This window comes from Stegodyphus dumicola, chromosome 5 (genome assembly GCF_044657685.1).
Source record: "Stegodyphus dumicola isolate Sdum_Otavi_A_Nest chromosome 5, ASM4465768v1".
In the NCBI taxonomy this organism is placed as follows: Eukaryota; Metazoa; Arthropoda; class Arachnida; order Araneae; family Eresidae; genus Stegodyphus; species Stegodyphus dumicola.
In genome coordinates this window covers 48,046,310-48,063,286 of record NC_140772.1, presented here as the reverse complement: position 1 = coordinate 48,063,286, position 16,977 = coordinate 48,046,310, and the positions used below count along the sequence as shown (strand labels likewise).

At 27.3% G+C, this 16,977-nt stretch overlaps 1 protein-coding gene across 1 annotated transcript in view; it reads left to right on the top strand.

The window, feature by feature from the left end:
• Positions 1-14,902, top strand: part of LOC118193890 (solute carrier family 53 member 1-like) — a 55,331-nt gene extending 40,429 nt beyond the window's left edge. The window contains exons 14-16 of the mRNA XM_035365055.2: positions 83-216; positions 396-578; positions 2,813-14,902. Of these exons, the coding sequence (XP_035220946.2) occupies positions 83-216; positions 396-578; positions 2,813-2,879 (384 nt within the window). The 3' untranslated portion in view covers positions 2,880-14,902. The remainder of the gene's footprint in view (positions 1-82; positions 217-395; positions 579-2,812) is intronic.
• Positions 14,903-16,977: the final 2,075 nt, after the last annotated feature.

The window sequence follows — 16,977 nt, the reverse complement described above, 5'->3', positions numbered from 1 at the left end:
TGATGAGATAATTTTATTCTCTCTGTACTGGGAATGAAGAAGTTAAATTATTTTTTTTTTTTTTTTTTTACATTTCTTTTAGAATTTTTACTACTTTGCCATAGTAGAAGATCTCATCCTAAGGTTTGGTTGGACTCTTTCTGTTTCTCTTACTGAGATGGGTCTTATTCATGCTGATATTATGTCTTCTGTTCTGGCACCTCTTGAAGTTATCAGGTGTGTTTATGTTTAACATTATTAGTATTCTTATAAAAGATAAATGGCAATTTCTTAAGAAATGCAATTTATAGTTTTTAAATAAGTATACTAACTTTTACATATATCTGTTCTGCAATTTCTTAGTTTGTACTCCTTGTGTTATATTAAATGATTGAGATATAATTTCTTTTTGCTAGGCGATTTGTTTGGAATTTTTTCCGTCTAGAAAATGAGCACCTAAACAACTGTGGTAAGTTTCGAGCTGTGAGAGATATTTCTGTTGCACCTTTGGATTCTAGTGATCAGAACCTTTTAATATGCATGATGGATGAACCTGATGGAGTTATCAATAGAAGAAAGAAAGAAAGAAAGTACCCAAAGTATGGAGATTATGTTAAAATATTTGATTTCGATAACTTTCTATTTTAGATAATAATATGCAATGTTCCTCCATATCTGAAATAAAATTTTCCATGCCTTTGTGCAATTGTATTAAACTGTAAGTAAGCCATATATTGTATATATAAAGACACTTATGTAGTTATCATAATTATGATTACATTTAAATGATAAACTGCATATAGTAAAACATTGACTTTAAATAAAGTGTTGCATATTTACTAAATTTTGTAGTTGTACGTTTGTAGTGTTTCAGTATAAGTAAGTGTTTGGTTATGTATTTAATATTTGCTTTTTTGTGAATGGTAACAGTATCTATATTTTATGTTTAATCTTCTGTTATGAAAATAAAATAGTTTTCTTAGCCACACTATGCTGCAGGCATTTTTCTATTTAATTATATTTCACATTTTAGGATGTTAGTAAAGTTTGTATGTCTACAAAGCTCATCTTTTAGTCCAAGGAAGGAAGGAATCCTGGTATTTTTTATCTTGATATTTGATTGACTATCAGTAAGGAATTCTGATATTTTGGCTAATTCTGGCTGTATCCACCAGTTTCAAAAGATGGCAAGACAAATTTCACTGTTTTCTGTTGTGTTGATTATTTTGATGTTTTCACAATACAGTCTATAAATAATAGAAGAATTGCTATAAGAAAACAATATTGGGCATATTTTAATTGCCACACTTTATCTTGTAATTGTTGTTCATGCCTAATGCACTTTTTGTGACTTGAAATCTGTTTATTTTTTCATTTTTAAGGAGTAAAGCATTATGATTAACTGCAAATTTTGAATTACCAGATATGGGTGAACAGTTGTATTATAAGCTAGTTGTAAATATGAAGTTTGAATACTGTTGCTGAAATATAAATTTTCTGTTTTTGGTTTTATAGGGTTTATGAAGTAGATCTTCTGTTGTAAACAAATTTAGCATTTTATTTTATGCAATTTACAAGACTCTAATGCAAAATGCATTTACATCTTTAAGTCTGTTTAAAGAGCTTATATCGTATATTCCTGTCCTTGCAATTTGATTTGAATAATTTTTTAAATAAAATATTTGATTTGCCCACATTTTTAATGGACATCTGTGATCATTTGATCTATGTCTTAACAGTGAAATTATGCTAAATCTGATTATCTGATTTAAATCTTACTATAGACATAGCACTTTAATTTTAAATAACTGTAATATTTAAATTTTTGTTTGATCTTCTAAATTAAATATCAAGGTACTATATTTTATGTTTATAATTTTGGATTTATCCAACACTATCCTATGTTTTTATTTAAGTGAGAGGAAAAAAACTCACTTTTATTTGATGTCTATTATATAGAAGTTTGTCATTACCTTCAAATGTTATTTTTGTCTTTTAAAGTAGTCAGTATTATGCAAAAGCAGCATTTAAAATTTATTAACATTAATTACATTAATTTAATTTACTTAACATCACAAAGCCATTCATGCAAGGTATTGTAGTAAGTTACCAGGTAGGAAAGTATAAAAACAAAAATAACATTTCTGAAACTTGCATTTTTGATTTTGGAAACCAAATCAGCTTCATATGATATGGTGATTAATGAAGTCTGATTATCAAACTGAAACTGAAGTTGCAGGTTTGGCTGCATTGAGACTTATTTATTTTATACTGTCTTCCACTCTTCTGTGAGTACTTTATTGGACATATTTAAGCAATGCTTTCAGCAATGGAAGAGATTTAGCCCAAATATGAGAAAATGCCGAATCAGAAGTATCCACTCATTTGATTGAATATTTTAGAAAAAATATGGGTGAATAGGGGATGCTTAATTAAAATGATTTAAAATAGTTTTTAAATGGTAGATTTTGTATTATGGAAACCAAGAAATAGACAAAAGTTTCAATTGTTACTTACTGCACACTTCCTAATTGGGTGTATACCAAAAATATTTTAGTTTGGTTTTGTGGGAATGGAATAATCTTGTATTATTTTTGTACAAAAGGGGTAATATGATGTATTAAAGCAAAGTTGTGTTTCAAGTCTTGTATGAATATAAACTATATTAACATGTTTATTTCTTTTGTTTAATGAATTTTAATATTCTTGCAAGGTGAAAAAAATATAGGTATATTCTCAGCAATGTTTTTGCATTTCTGATGAATTATGTTTTTATATTCATGATGTGTTTTATATTCATATGCTCTTCAAAAAAAAATTTTTCTCATTTCAGTAGGAGGAAAAAGTCAGATACTAGAATTCTTGTGGATGATAATGAAACAGATGATCCTGACATATAAAGTTTGCATATGTAAACTTTATTATTTTTTCATTATGGATTGTGGAACTGCTGTATGATTTGATTTATTTTCGTAAGGTAGCAAACATAATTTCTCAGTTTGAGCATTGATGTATAGATTGAAGGAAACCATTTCTTAAGAATCATTATCCCCCTTTTTTTTTTTTTTTTTTTTTTTTTTTTTTTTTTGGCAGAGGAGTGAAGAAACAGATGCAAAAATGCATGCCATTTCAATCCAGTAATTGAAAAGCTTCAACTTTTGTTTTCATAAATCTGAGTAAAAAAAGGGGGGGATTTGAAATATTTGCTGCTGTTGCAGAAAATTTGTGCCTCTACAGCTGCAGCAAAATTCTTTAATAAATTAGTGCCGGTAAAAGGGGGAAAAAAGTTGAAGTTTAATCAATTGTTAAATTAGGAAATATGTTCTTATCTATAGTGTAATTTTGCATTATTGGAATAGTTTCTCAATTGTGGATAGTTTATTTCACTTTTTAATTCATTTCCTGTAGAATTTATTCAAGTTTTTAAAAATATTTTTGTATGGGACATATATTTTGGAAATGAGCATATACTAAACCTTCATTATATACTGCTCATCAAATTGAAATTTAACATTTTAAGCCATATATCTAAATATGTATATTGTATGGAATCTACTCATATTTAAGTGAACCAGTTTCTCATTTAAATAATGTAAAAAATGTGATTTTTATTTTAAAGAAAATTCTAGAATTTCTTAAATTTATTCTTAATTTAAGAAATTAAGCAATTTTTTGTTAATTAAAATAATGAAGTATTTGACATTTTTAAAAATGTGTATGGGTAACTTTTTGCACCCCACTTTTTAATTGGTTAATATGATTTTCTAATTTGAAGAAATATGTTTCAGTTATATTCAAGTTAGGACAGGAATTGAAAGAGAATGTTAGAGAATTGTTGTTTGATAAATATTAGAGAATTGAATTTCATGTTTGTTTCTTTGAGTTATGAAATAATTTGAAAAATCAGTAGATATATTATTTTTGAGAATTTTTTCTTAAAGATAAGGATTTTAAAAAAATATGATTCTGGAGCAAAAATTTCTTTTAAAAATCTCTTCATTTTTATTAAGAATGATCAATAGTTCATTTTAATGTATAGCAGCACAGTTTATAAATCATTATGAAAAAAATATGTGTCTGTTAAGTATAATATGCTGTAATATATATAAATATAGAATGCAGCAGAACAGTCAAAGGAATCAAAAGTGTAATTTAGGAATATAATTAAAAAATATTTTCATATACATAAATATTTTCTATATATAAATCTTACAGAGCTTTATATGATGGTGGTTTATTATGTGTGAAGTATTGTATTTTTATCTTGTGAGAATGTGGTAAAAATATTATATGCATTTCCTAGTTTATAATTTAATAACTCGCATTTAAACTGTATAATAGTGACAGATGAGGAATTATTAGAAAGTAAAAGATAAAAAAGGTTTTGGAAAATAATGATGTATACCATAATTAAATTTAAAGGAAATATGTCATAATTTCTTTAAAGATATTACTGTCTTTTATTTAGTAGTATCATTTATCAGAATTTTAGAAAATTATTTTATTTCCTGCATTAAAAGTTTTCTGCATTGGTTGATAATAGTAAAGTTTAGATACAGCACACAATGTTGTTATATAACTTTAATCTTCTAATAATCTCTGTTATAGGACAACAAGGTGTTAAATTTTTTTTTTTAACCATAAGAAATATATCTTTTAACTTAGTTATTTCAAGAGAAAAGTAATTAAAATAGAATGAGGTATATTAAAAACTTTTTATTGACATTACTTTGAAATCAAAAACATTGTTTTAAGAAAGTAGAACAATATATTTAATTTTAAAATGGCTGATAAGCAACATTATCAATTAAAATCTGTTCAGGTTAGTTTTTGTGTGTACTCTTAACAATTCCTTTTGAGTTCACATGAAGAAAAATCTAATAAAGTATGCTAGTACCTTGGCATATATATCTTTCTGTATACAGAAAATTCATATCTTGTCCTCTAATGAATAAGACATAACTTTTTGCTTTCTTTTTTAAGATGGCAAAAATATATGTCATGAATGCACACTATTGCCCAGTTGATCTTTATAAATAACATCTCTCTTTTTTTTTTTTTTAATTGTTATATATTGGCGAGAAATTATAGTGACTGCACACATGTGGAAAGTAAAATCATCCCTAAGAAAGTTTTAAATGAATGATGCTATGTGGTTTCTGTTTGAGGCAAGTACATGAGAGGATTTTAAGAATTTGACTTTTGAAAATTAAGATAATATTTTTGCTTAAATATTTTATATAAATATTACTACATGAATATGAATTTTATAATAATTGATAGTGGATTTACACTGATTGTATCTATTAATTTTAACTTTAATTTTGGGAAAAAATTCATTTGAGAAAGCTTTAAATGTTAACTTTGAAAAATTAAAGCTTTAAATTTGGTATTATTTGTGATGTTAAAAGCAATTGCAGATGAAATAGCGATTTGACATTAAAGTATTATTCCTTGAAATTTAATTAACTTTTAAATTTGGCTTGTTAGAAAAAATTTCACTGAAACAATTTGGTTTATTGAAATTTTGTGCATTTGAGACTGATAAGCATTTATTATTATGATATTTTATTAGTTAAAACTCTACAACTGAGAGTGATTAGCATTTATCAAAAAGTAAGTTATATATATGTGTGTAAGATATAAAATATGAAAGAAAATTATGAACTTTAATTTGGCAAATAGTCCCTTTTAATTCCTCATTTTAATTTGTTTACATCCCTTTCCTGTCTGCATCTTCTGAAAATTAATCCACATTACTCCATTATGTAACAGTAGCATTGTGGATACTTCTTGTCCAATTACCAGTCAGAATTTAAATAAAGAAAACAAGTCTATAAATACCTCTCGCCGAAATATGCACTTGCACGCCTCTTGCTCTGCAAACATGTATTGCTCATTTCCCTACTTTGGCCTTTGTCTAAAAAGATATAAACTGTGCAAATCATGAGTTGTTTATCATGTCCATAAATGATGATTTGTAAGAATATGTGGCGCCAGAATTAGTTATCAAGGACTAAAGCTATGCTGAGTGAATGACCATATCAGAAAGATTTTTTTCTTTATGTTATCTACAGAATCTATATTGCACACATATATATATATTCATATATATATGTGAAAATCATGGAAGAACATTAATTTTTAAATGATGCAGTTTAATTAGATTTATTATAAGCAGTTTTTGTTTTTAGGACAAAAGAGATAATCAGATTAAAATAGAGAGTTAAGGGACTATGCAAATAAAAGCTAGAATTTTGATTTATGTATCTTTTATCTGACAGGTGTATAATGTATATAACAGGAAACTGATAATCCTGTATAAACGGACATAGTAATATACAGATAGGTGCATTATAGCGTTTCAAGGGAGTCTAGGTGAAATATTTAAGAAAATAATTGTATAATTAGTGGATACAGTTTTGAAGTATATTTCAGATGTTAAAATCCCATTGTGTTTTTAAAAAAGTATGTAGTTAATGGTAAGCAACAAATTTAGGAATTAATTTAAATAATTTATTCTAACTAAAGCTGTTTGTGTGAATGTCTCATGAATCAGAACTGGAATGTATTAAGTATGCTAGTTTTAAATATTATATAAAATATCCTGAATTATGTGTACAAGTTTATTCAAAAATTAAATTTAGGTTATTGTGTATTAGACAAAAAAGTCTTGATAACTATGTATTTTCTTCATAATTTTTACTTTTAGTATTATATTTGATTAATTTTAAAAACTGAATTCTGAATATGAATTGATATTAGGATTCTGGTGATGACCTATTTTAATTTTGATTTTTTTTATTAATGAATATATTTTATATCATCCTTAATTATGTTGAAATATTTTATTTCTTAGCAATTTGTTTCTGTTCTATTCTTCGTGCTCATCTCTTTGTATGCATAACTGTATCAGAATTGTAGATTGTTTTGCTGCAATATCAGAAAGTTGTGTGAATGATTTTTTAAATATTTCATGCATTTGTTTAATACAAAACAATCAGTGAGCTGTTTTGTAGAAGTAGAATCAATTTTTTAGAACAAAGTGAAAATAGCTCAGAACATTCAAAGTAGCTGTTTTAATCAATAATATTAGTGAATGTTCAAATTATTATTGATTGTATTTATTTATTTCTGTGAAGACTTTTAAATATCGAGCTTACTGAAAATACTGTATTATTGTATTTTTATTATGCATTTGATTTAAAACTTGTATTTTTCATTTGGTACATGTATTATTTTACCATTTGTAGTATTCCAAAAAATGATATATGATGATTTCTTTTGATTATAATTTTATTTGATGTTCTTCAAAGAAAAAATATTTCATCTCAATCTGAATAAATTTAGTGTTAGTTTAGAATATGATTTTAATATTTAAATGAATTTCTTCAGCATTACCCCAGACAGGAAATATTGTATTTATGGAAGGGGGGCCATCTTTTCTTTATAAAATATTTTTCTAATGTATGCAAGTTAATGAAGGATGAAAAAAATGTCTCAAAATATAATTAATGCTAATTATGGTCTTAAATTTTTATTCTCTGTGTGAAAGTTTTATTATATACATGTTATTTCTTTCCTGTAAAGTTACTTGTAACTTTTGGTGTGAAAAATATTCATTTGACTTTTGTTTCATTTCTGTTAAATGAGTTAATTATTGTAACAAAACAGGTATAGAAAGTGTTTAAATTTCTGATTAAAAGTATAGGCAGAAAGTAATATTTTGTCTTCCTACTCAGAAATAGAAATAATTTGTGTATATCAGAAGCACTGAACATTTTCTGAAGGGATTATTTTAGAATTTGCAGGTTATATGGCTGAAATAGCATTTATTCATTTATACATAATTTCAGTTTCATAGTTTTGTAATTGATTAAAGGACATAAAAATATTTAATCATAGTTAATATATAAGCATTTTTGTGAACAGCTTTGTTGTAGCAAAATATTTGTGTTGGAATGTAGTTTTTTGCTGTTGCTTTATTCATCATTATACATTGCATAAAAGTACCCTTTTCAGTACTTATGTATTATCCCTTCAGATGTGGAAGTCTGCTACTGTAGAATCATGAAAGTTGGCGGAGATCCTGCGTTCCTTATGTAGGAATAATTTGTGATAATCATTCCTGCATAATTCTGAAGGAATTGATACTTTGTGTCATCATTTTGCTGTTCTATTAAAAGCCAAGGGACAAATCAGGCACAAATTTTCCTCATTTTCAGATCAGTTAAAATTAACCTATAACTTTCTTTCTTATCCTGAAAAGTTGCTGAGTTGTTATGTCTATCAGCTTTTGCCGAAGAGTGAATTTTGTTATTTCTCATTCTTTGAAGTTGAAAGGTTCACTGTCTTTGGTTCATCTTTGCACCCATGTTTAAAGCTATTGTACCACTCATACACTTGTGTTTTTCATTGTGATGCATCACTATGTACTGTTTGAATCATCTTAACATTTTGGCAGTAAATTTACTTAATTTGTAACAAAATTTACTATTAGAACTTTGTTTAAACTTGAAGCAAATTTTTTTGTAGAAGTCTTTTCGGTAAATAAAAATGACTTTAGCAGTTTCAAATGAAAATGAAAATCAACCAGTTTAAACTGATTTTAACAAAAGTTGAGATGCGACCCTTTTTAAACTTACATTTATTCTGTTCATCACTTTTTTATTTTACTGTTAATTTTCTCGTTACTATATGATCGTACCTTACACAAGATCACTCCTCTAATTATTTTTAATTTAAATAATAATGAGTATCCTATCTAGACTACCAGATGAATTCTGTTCCCATTTTTTAATTTAGAATTTAGTGGCTTAAAATGGTAACAAAATATAAAATCAGCCACTATTGTACTTTGGCTTAAAGGTATAAGGCTGATATGTTTAACAGGATGTAACATCTGCTTCTTGTGCCTCAGCATTCAAGAGTATTTCAGTTATTTATCATTGTACCCTGAAGATGCATAACAGATACTAAATTATAAAAAGCCTATGACAGCTTATCTTCTAACATAATTGTAAGTGAAACATAAACTCACTAATAATCAGCTCAGTACTGTGGTAGATTGAATCAGAGTTCCAGTGCTGCTAGTCTAAATTGCCAATGCTTTTCTTATTTAATTTAAATTTCCCCCCATTATTTGAACATCTTTAATTTGCTAATCCTAATCCTAATCCCTGTAGGGGTTCACAAAATACAGGGAAGGTTTAGCATAAGAAAATAAGCTGTTAATTAAACATTAAAAGATGAACACCATAATGTTTTTCAAAAGCTTAAATACACTAAAATAATTATTTATGCTCTAATATATTTCTAGGAAATAAAGATATTCTGAAAAGATTAATATCAAAATCATAGAAAAAGTAAAACTGAATAAAATCCGTGGAAATATGTACAAATTAATAGAAAATTACTAGTCATTTTCAATGTAAATGCTGAAATGTATTCCTATGACATTTATAAAATTTCTTTTTCATTTATAATTAGTTGTAAAACAATTTTACTACATTTAACTTGAGATGACTAATAATCCTTCTTATGTACTAATGTTTTACAAACATGTATAGCCCACCGATGTCCAAGCAGTTAAACACTGGTAGTTCAACCTGGGTTCAATTCTGGGTGAATGGGCTGGTGCATGATGTTTTCTTCATATGTAATGTGGATATAAGCTAGTTTTCATTTAAAAATTCCTCCATGCAGGCATACATTCCTTTGGCAGATAGCCTTTGTATGCTTTGCCATAATCTAATAAATCAACCAAATATGCATGTTTAGGAGTTAAGCATTTTTGATATGTTTCTGCTGCACTTTTTCCAAATTTAATGCACAAGCACTGTACTTTTGCTTCAGTTCTCATTATTAATTAAATTACAAAACAAAATTGCAAAGACACTCCTAAAGGAACATACAGAACACAAGAGTGTGTTACCTGAAATTAAAATGGTTTTAGCAATCTATTTCCAAAAATATTTTATGTAGGATCATTTGCTTACTTAAAAGAAAATACAGAGGCTGTTCGCACATTTTTTAGATGATTTTCATTGTATTTAATGAAATATTTTACCTAAAATTTTTGTGATTTAAATATTATATTTGATAACCTATATTCTCTACTATCTTTCTATACTGTAATGTCCAAGACAATAAAACCTTTTGTAGTATCGGAAGAGGTATTTTATACCATGACTCTCGAAAAGCTTTCTTAAATCCAAGGAGTATAAGGATATGAGTGAAGTGTATGACCTTGATACCTGTTTCTTGTTCTGTTTGTTTCCCAGGAAATTAACAGTGGATTTTGACATGTGGCTGGTTGCTTTGTCTTGGTACAGTTCTACTAATTAATGGCCCTGTGGGTGAACAGGAGGTATTTCATATTTAAAAAGTGTCTGTAAAATATGTTCCTGATAACACGTGGAATTGATCTTAGCATTCCTGCTCTTCTCTTTATTTATAATTTGCTGTTATATGAAAAACCATCAACAATCATAAATTCCTTTGAAAAACTTTCTTTATATTCTCTGAACCATTTTTAAGAATTTTTCCTCCTCTTTGATTATAATAAATAAATTTTTTTTTTATTGTGCTCATTTAAATACATCCAAGATTCATCTGTTTTGGCATTCCCCCCCCCCCTTTTTTTTGAATGAATGTTTCTCGTAAAGAATTTTGCAGTGCATTGTTTGATACGATTTATGATTTTTCGCCTTTTTGATTATCAAAAAGGCGTTAATTACTTTTTTTTCCAGTTGACATTGAGCATTTTAACAATTTTGCAACTCTCCTTTGACGTAGTGGATTTTCCATTAACATTAAGGATCTTATCTTTGCAATATTCGAAACATTCCGTTTTTTCTTGAATATTTGTTTGAAACAATATTTCTCCTTGAAGCCAAACTTTGACGTTTTTTCATTTCTTGTTGACAGTATTATCTATTGTAGCTTTATATATTGAAAAATGATGGCTTTCACAACATTTTTACTTCATTGTACAAAGTAAAAAGGAAGTATTGTAATCACGAAAATTTTCAGGCAGCATATTTCAACGAAAATATCCATTTTGACCACTATCGAGTGCAATTCAATGGTGTTTTTGCATGACATTTGTGCTTAAGGACAGAATAAAAGGTTCGTTTCCTCCAAAAATATTATAAAATTGCTTTAAAATGAATTCTGAAGAATTTTTTGTGGTGTCTGTGCGTATGTATGTATCTTACGTAAATCAAAAATGAGTAGCCTCAGAATGTTGAAATTTTGTATATAGGACTGCTATAACATGTAGATGTGCACCTGGTATTTTGGTTGCAATCAGCCGCACCAAACATATATAAATATATTTATATATATATCCACTCTGTTACCTGGCTTGGTGATCTCAGTTTCTTTACTCTTATATGTTTGTAAATTGTGCATTTTTTGCTTTAAAAATGGTTGAATTATGTTGTTCTTATCTTCCAGTTGAAGGTTTTTATGCTTTTAGGAAATCTGCAAGCAATATTTGTAGAATTACCAACAATTTAAAAGCTGTTTAAGTGCAGTTAAGCCTAATTTTTAAATAACATGGCGGACATGTTTGTTTACATTTGAAGCAGCAGAATAGTAGATTTGTTGCCAATCGAGAGAGACTAAGCTTCACAACAACAAAGATAAAGTCTTCATTTATTATTGAGAATTAAATCATGTTTAATCCTTTCTGGAATTTGTTCGAGGAAATAAGTGTTTGATTTACTTCATAATTTTTAATATAGATATTTTGAGTTTTTATGTATTTTTGCATTGTCGCGAAGTGAGAACTGAATTAATTGAATGAGAAATACTCAATCGTCTGTGAAAAGTTTCTTTTTTGTTTTGTTTGCTTAATTTCTTTTATACATTGTTCTAGATTTATTATAGTATTTGAATGGAACATGTGGCAACGATTAGATAATTCTTCAAATGGTATAAATTTTGTGCATTTTGAGTTATAATATGAATGAAATATAATGCTGTTAAGTGAACCTAGGGCCAGAGTGTTGCTATGGAAGCAAATATAGAAAATTTTAAAGGTGCATTTATTCTATTGTGGTTTATGTGCTATGGATGAAGTAGATTTAATTCAATCTAACAAGTTTAAATGAAATGCAAGAAAAAATGCATATAATTTAATTTTCTGTACAAGGAAGTCATGTGGTGTACACATCAGATTTTTTATAAGTAATTTTCTTTGGAAAGACCACAAACTGAACCTTTTATCCATTGCTTCTTTAAAAGCACTATTTTGCATGAAAACAAAATTATCAAGTAACAGGCAGTAATGAAAACTTTATAACTACAGTTAAAAAAACTATTTTCAAGTTGATTTTTTTTAATAGAAAAGCAAAATCATCTAAAAAGTGTGTGAACAGCCTCTGTATAAGTAGTTAATCATTCTCCCTTTTCTCCTAAATTATTACAAACTTTTGAGTAGCACCTTGTATATAATGCTTGTTTTCCTGTTGTAGCATGCAAAGTGAGGTCAGAATAAACCCTGTGTTGTAAGGCGACCTATGTAATGTTGAATTATCAGAATTTTATCAATTTGAAAAGTGGGTATTTATATAGTATAAGGAAAAGAAAATTATGCAAATAAGTGGTTAAGATGAGATTATTTGACTATGACAAAAGTTACTGGTGCTGAAAGCTCCAGTAAGCTTTGCCATTATTGGTAAGAGAAATAATTGTTAAAGAAAACTGGCTTGTATTCGCAACGTAGGAAAAACTCCAATAAAATGTGTGCAACCAGTCTGTTCACTGAAATTTGAGCTTGAAGTATTAATGCTTAGTGATCTTATGTACTCATTTTCTAGTTGGCAGTCATTTAGTTAATAATGAACCAGTATTATGTAATTCAAAACAATAAATAAATTAAAGTCCAAAGTAAAATATGTGATATGTAAAAGTAAATGCTTATGATTATTTGTAAGCACAGGCAAATAAGAATCACTTGTTCACTTAACATGCATGTATTATATTTGTAGATATTTCATAAATTTTCATATAAAACAATCTTGAAATCATTCTTGCTTGATTTTGTATTAAAATAGATTTTTCAGACTTAATCTTTTCTTCTTGGGTAGTTGTATGATTTGTAATAGAAAGTACTTTGGAAGAGAGTTCCATGCTTGATTCATTGCTTTATTCTTATAAGTATACACTTTTTGACAGCATCAGTGTTATCTTTCAGAACCAAGGATATTGAGTAGCATTGTAAGAGAGTATTATGTTTGTATTTATGTATAAAAATACAAGCACACATTACATTTTTATCTATTCAGATCATTTTTATATGAGTTAAATTATATGTGTATATATATATAGTAAAGACATAAAGTAAGAAATTTAGAACTAATTTTTCACAAAGACCCAAAATTGAAAATTTTTGTAATCACGGTATAGCTTGTTTAAAATTTTTGGTTTTAACATTTTTAAAATTCTTTGTTGCATTTATTGGATCATTTGCAATTTATTAATTATGAATTTCAAGTTTTGGTCTTTGTGAAAAATTAGTTCTAAATTTCTTACTTTATGTCTTTATTGATAATTTTTCAGTGGCTTAATAAGTGAAAATACTAGGCATGTTTATATTTTGTTTTTAAAAGGATTCTTTTGTAATTATATATATATGCATTGAGAGAGAGAGGTTACTCTTCATTTGAAAGTATCTGAAAGTATGACTTTTTGAAAAATGATGTAGTGATAAATATAATCATAATATTTCCTCATATATTCAGTGAACTCTTGTTTATAGATCCATATATTTTTGCTTGCCATCTTTTATGATCTTTTATGAGTCATTAATAATGTCAAAATTAATATACTTCAAGCTAAAGATTAACCCCCTAGATTAGTAGTGGAGAAGTGAACATACTAATAGTCTTTTATCAATTGATTATTGTAAATGGCTGTTTCTGGCAAATTGCAGATAGTATTAATTAGATGTGACAAAGTGAACATGTTGAAATTTGTTATAGGGTAATTTTCAGAGTTTCTATCTAATTTCTATAATTATTTAGAATTTTAGCAGATAATATTTAGTTCCATAACTTTGATACTATGATTGTAAAAGAGAATAAATTCTATGCATAATTGTCAATTTCTTTGTATTTTATGTTGAATCAGTTAATTGGGAGTTCTGTCTAATTTGAAATTTAATTATGTACTTGGTGTTATGTAATACATCTCAAGGAACAAGTACACACTAGCAAAATATTTTCACCAAAAGTTCAGAGTATTTTATTAGTTGAGGAGCAGGTGCATACACACTTGCATCTTCTGAAAAATATATTTAGCAATATATATATTTTTGGTCTGTTGAATGATATGCATTTAAAAAGCATTTAATGAGACCCAACATTACTTTGTAGTTGTATATGTGATAGTTCTTGTGCTGTAAATATGTTAGAAATTTTTCTTTATGTAACTAGATTGCCAGTTAATGCATTGTGCACTGTGTGCACAATGCTGTATCTTGTTTGACATTCAAACAGATATAAAAAGACTGTAAATAGCATTCAATATTTTGAAGTTAAATAAGCATGGTATTTTACAATTTCTGTCAAATGTGATTGAGTATAGTGTACATTGATATTTTGAGAAATTTGATTACGATGGATGGGTTTCAACTTGAAAGCAAAAATGTAGAAATCTGTAGTATGTTATGTTTCAAAAGTATTATGTTATATAATGTATATTTTTTATTTGATCTCATTCTAAATCAGAGAATTATTTTTTTAATCTGTCAAATATATGAGACTTAAATTTTAGGCTTTAGTGCTTATTTTTAAGAAATTTGTTCCATTGTTTTATTTTTTGATGGGCTGTTGAATACTGTGATTGTCTTATGTTTTTGTCTGATCATTTATATTGTTTGCCAAAGAAGTATTAAAGGAGATATTTCTTTAAACTTTGACTACTTTTTGAACATTTTAATCACATTAATTAATTTTACAGAAAACGTCTCTGCATGCGTTCCTTTTTCCTCACATGGTCAAGTTTCTAAATTGATTTCATATCAAAATATTTTAAAATGCTATGGTAAAGGAAAAAAAAAATTAAAAATTTATTCATAATCATTTTATTGCATATAAGATATTAAGAAATTCCATATATAGCAGTGTTTTTCTTCAAATCGTATTTTGTGAATAGGAACTTTAAGCTTTCATGCAATTCGTTTAGAGTTTTTGCATTTCAAAATCAAAAATTGAAAAAAAAAAAAAAAAGTATGCTGATTGCAAAGCTAAACACCTAAAATAATTGAATAGCACATTTTTGATTTTGTTGTTTGAATAACAAAAGAAATGTTAACAATAATGCTTTTTTAAATTTCCTTAGAAAGCAAATGCAACACTGATGTATTTCCAGATGCAGGAACATTTACTTACTTATGGAAGCAATATGGGCTCTAGCACCCTTACTAAAAATATTATGGGCTGCTGATTGGATAGATTTTGAAGATTACTGATATATAATCTCAGAAAGTGGAATCAGTTTTAACTATTGTACTTTTCCATATGTCGTAAAGCTTTAGAATATGCAGGGGTTGCCTGTAAACATCACATTCTAAGTAAGGTTGCAAAAACCGAAAATTAAAATGTATACTTTATACAGAAGGATATTAATATTTTTATATTTTTTAATTCCTTGTATGAAATAAAGGAAGTATTGTAATTGTGAAAAATTTTGGGTATCATATTTCAACGGAAATATCTATTTTGATCGTTCCCCATATCGTTTAGATGATTTCTTTCCATACTGTCTGTACGTATGGACAGAATAAAGGATTCCTTGTGTACAAAACAGATTGTAAAATGGATTCAAAAGGGATTTTTTCATGATGTCTGTGCATACATACTTTTGTATGTATCTTGCATAACTCAAAAACAATTAGTGCATAGAACGTTTAAATTTTCTATAAGACTGATGTAATATCTAATAGTACATTTACCTTTTTTATTGCAATCGGCAGTACCAGACTTAAATATACTGACACACACACACAGTTCTTACCCAGCCTTAATTTTTGCAATCATTGGGTCATAGTCATATGTTTCCAGTTACAGAAGTTTCTGAATGATGAAAATATTTACGTTTTGGCCATGCCAAATTAAAAAAAAAATAAAAAAATTGACAAATAGCAAAATCTAACTTTTAATGCCTGGTTCCTGTACTTAAATCTGGGAAAGTTTTGTACTCATTATGAAAAAATTTACTTCCATGCAACAAAAATTGACTGGATATTTAGTTTCAAAATTTAAAGTTTTAGATGCCGTTTTCAATTTGCTTTGAGAGATTGATTAATTAAGTTAGAATAATTTGTGGAAATAAGTTTAAAATGAAAAATGTGTATAATAGCGGTAAAAAAATTACTTCCGTACAAGAAAAATTTACCAGAATTTCAGGATTTAAAGTTTTAGATGTCATTTTCTATTTGCTTTGATAGATAGGTTAATTAACTTAGAATAATGTGTGGAAATAAATTTAAAATGAAAAATGTGTATGATAGGTTGTATAAGGAAATCATGTGGTGTCCACACCTTGTATAGCAAGAAATGATGAGTAGCTTTCAACATAGTATTGAGGCAAATGTATTTGTTGTTAGTGAAAAGCTAAGAATTTTTGCAGTAAATACTAGTGGGGAATTTTCCGTTACCCATTTTAAAAGTAATATACTCAGCTCTAATAATGAAACTCAATATTTTATATAATCTTTTGCTACACTTTCTGATTTACATATATGCCATGTTCATTTTATTACTGTTGTTTGTGCGCATTTGCTACAGTTATTTGTGAAACACTGTGTTGGTCAAATAACCCATTGCATTGCATAAAAGAATTATGTACACTTTGCATGACACAATCAAGGGCATCTGGGGTTATGCACTCAGTTTTCTCTCCGGTTTCTTCCTTCAGCTCTTCCATACTTCTCAGTATGGTTGCAAACATCTTGCCCCAAAGGAAGAAGTTTGGGGCATTGAATAT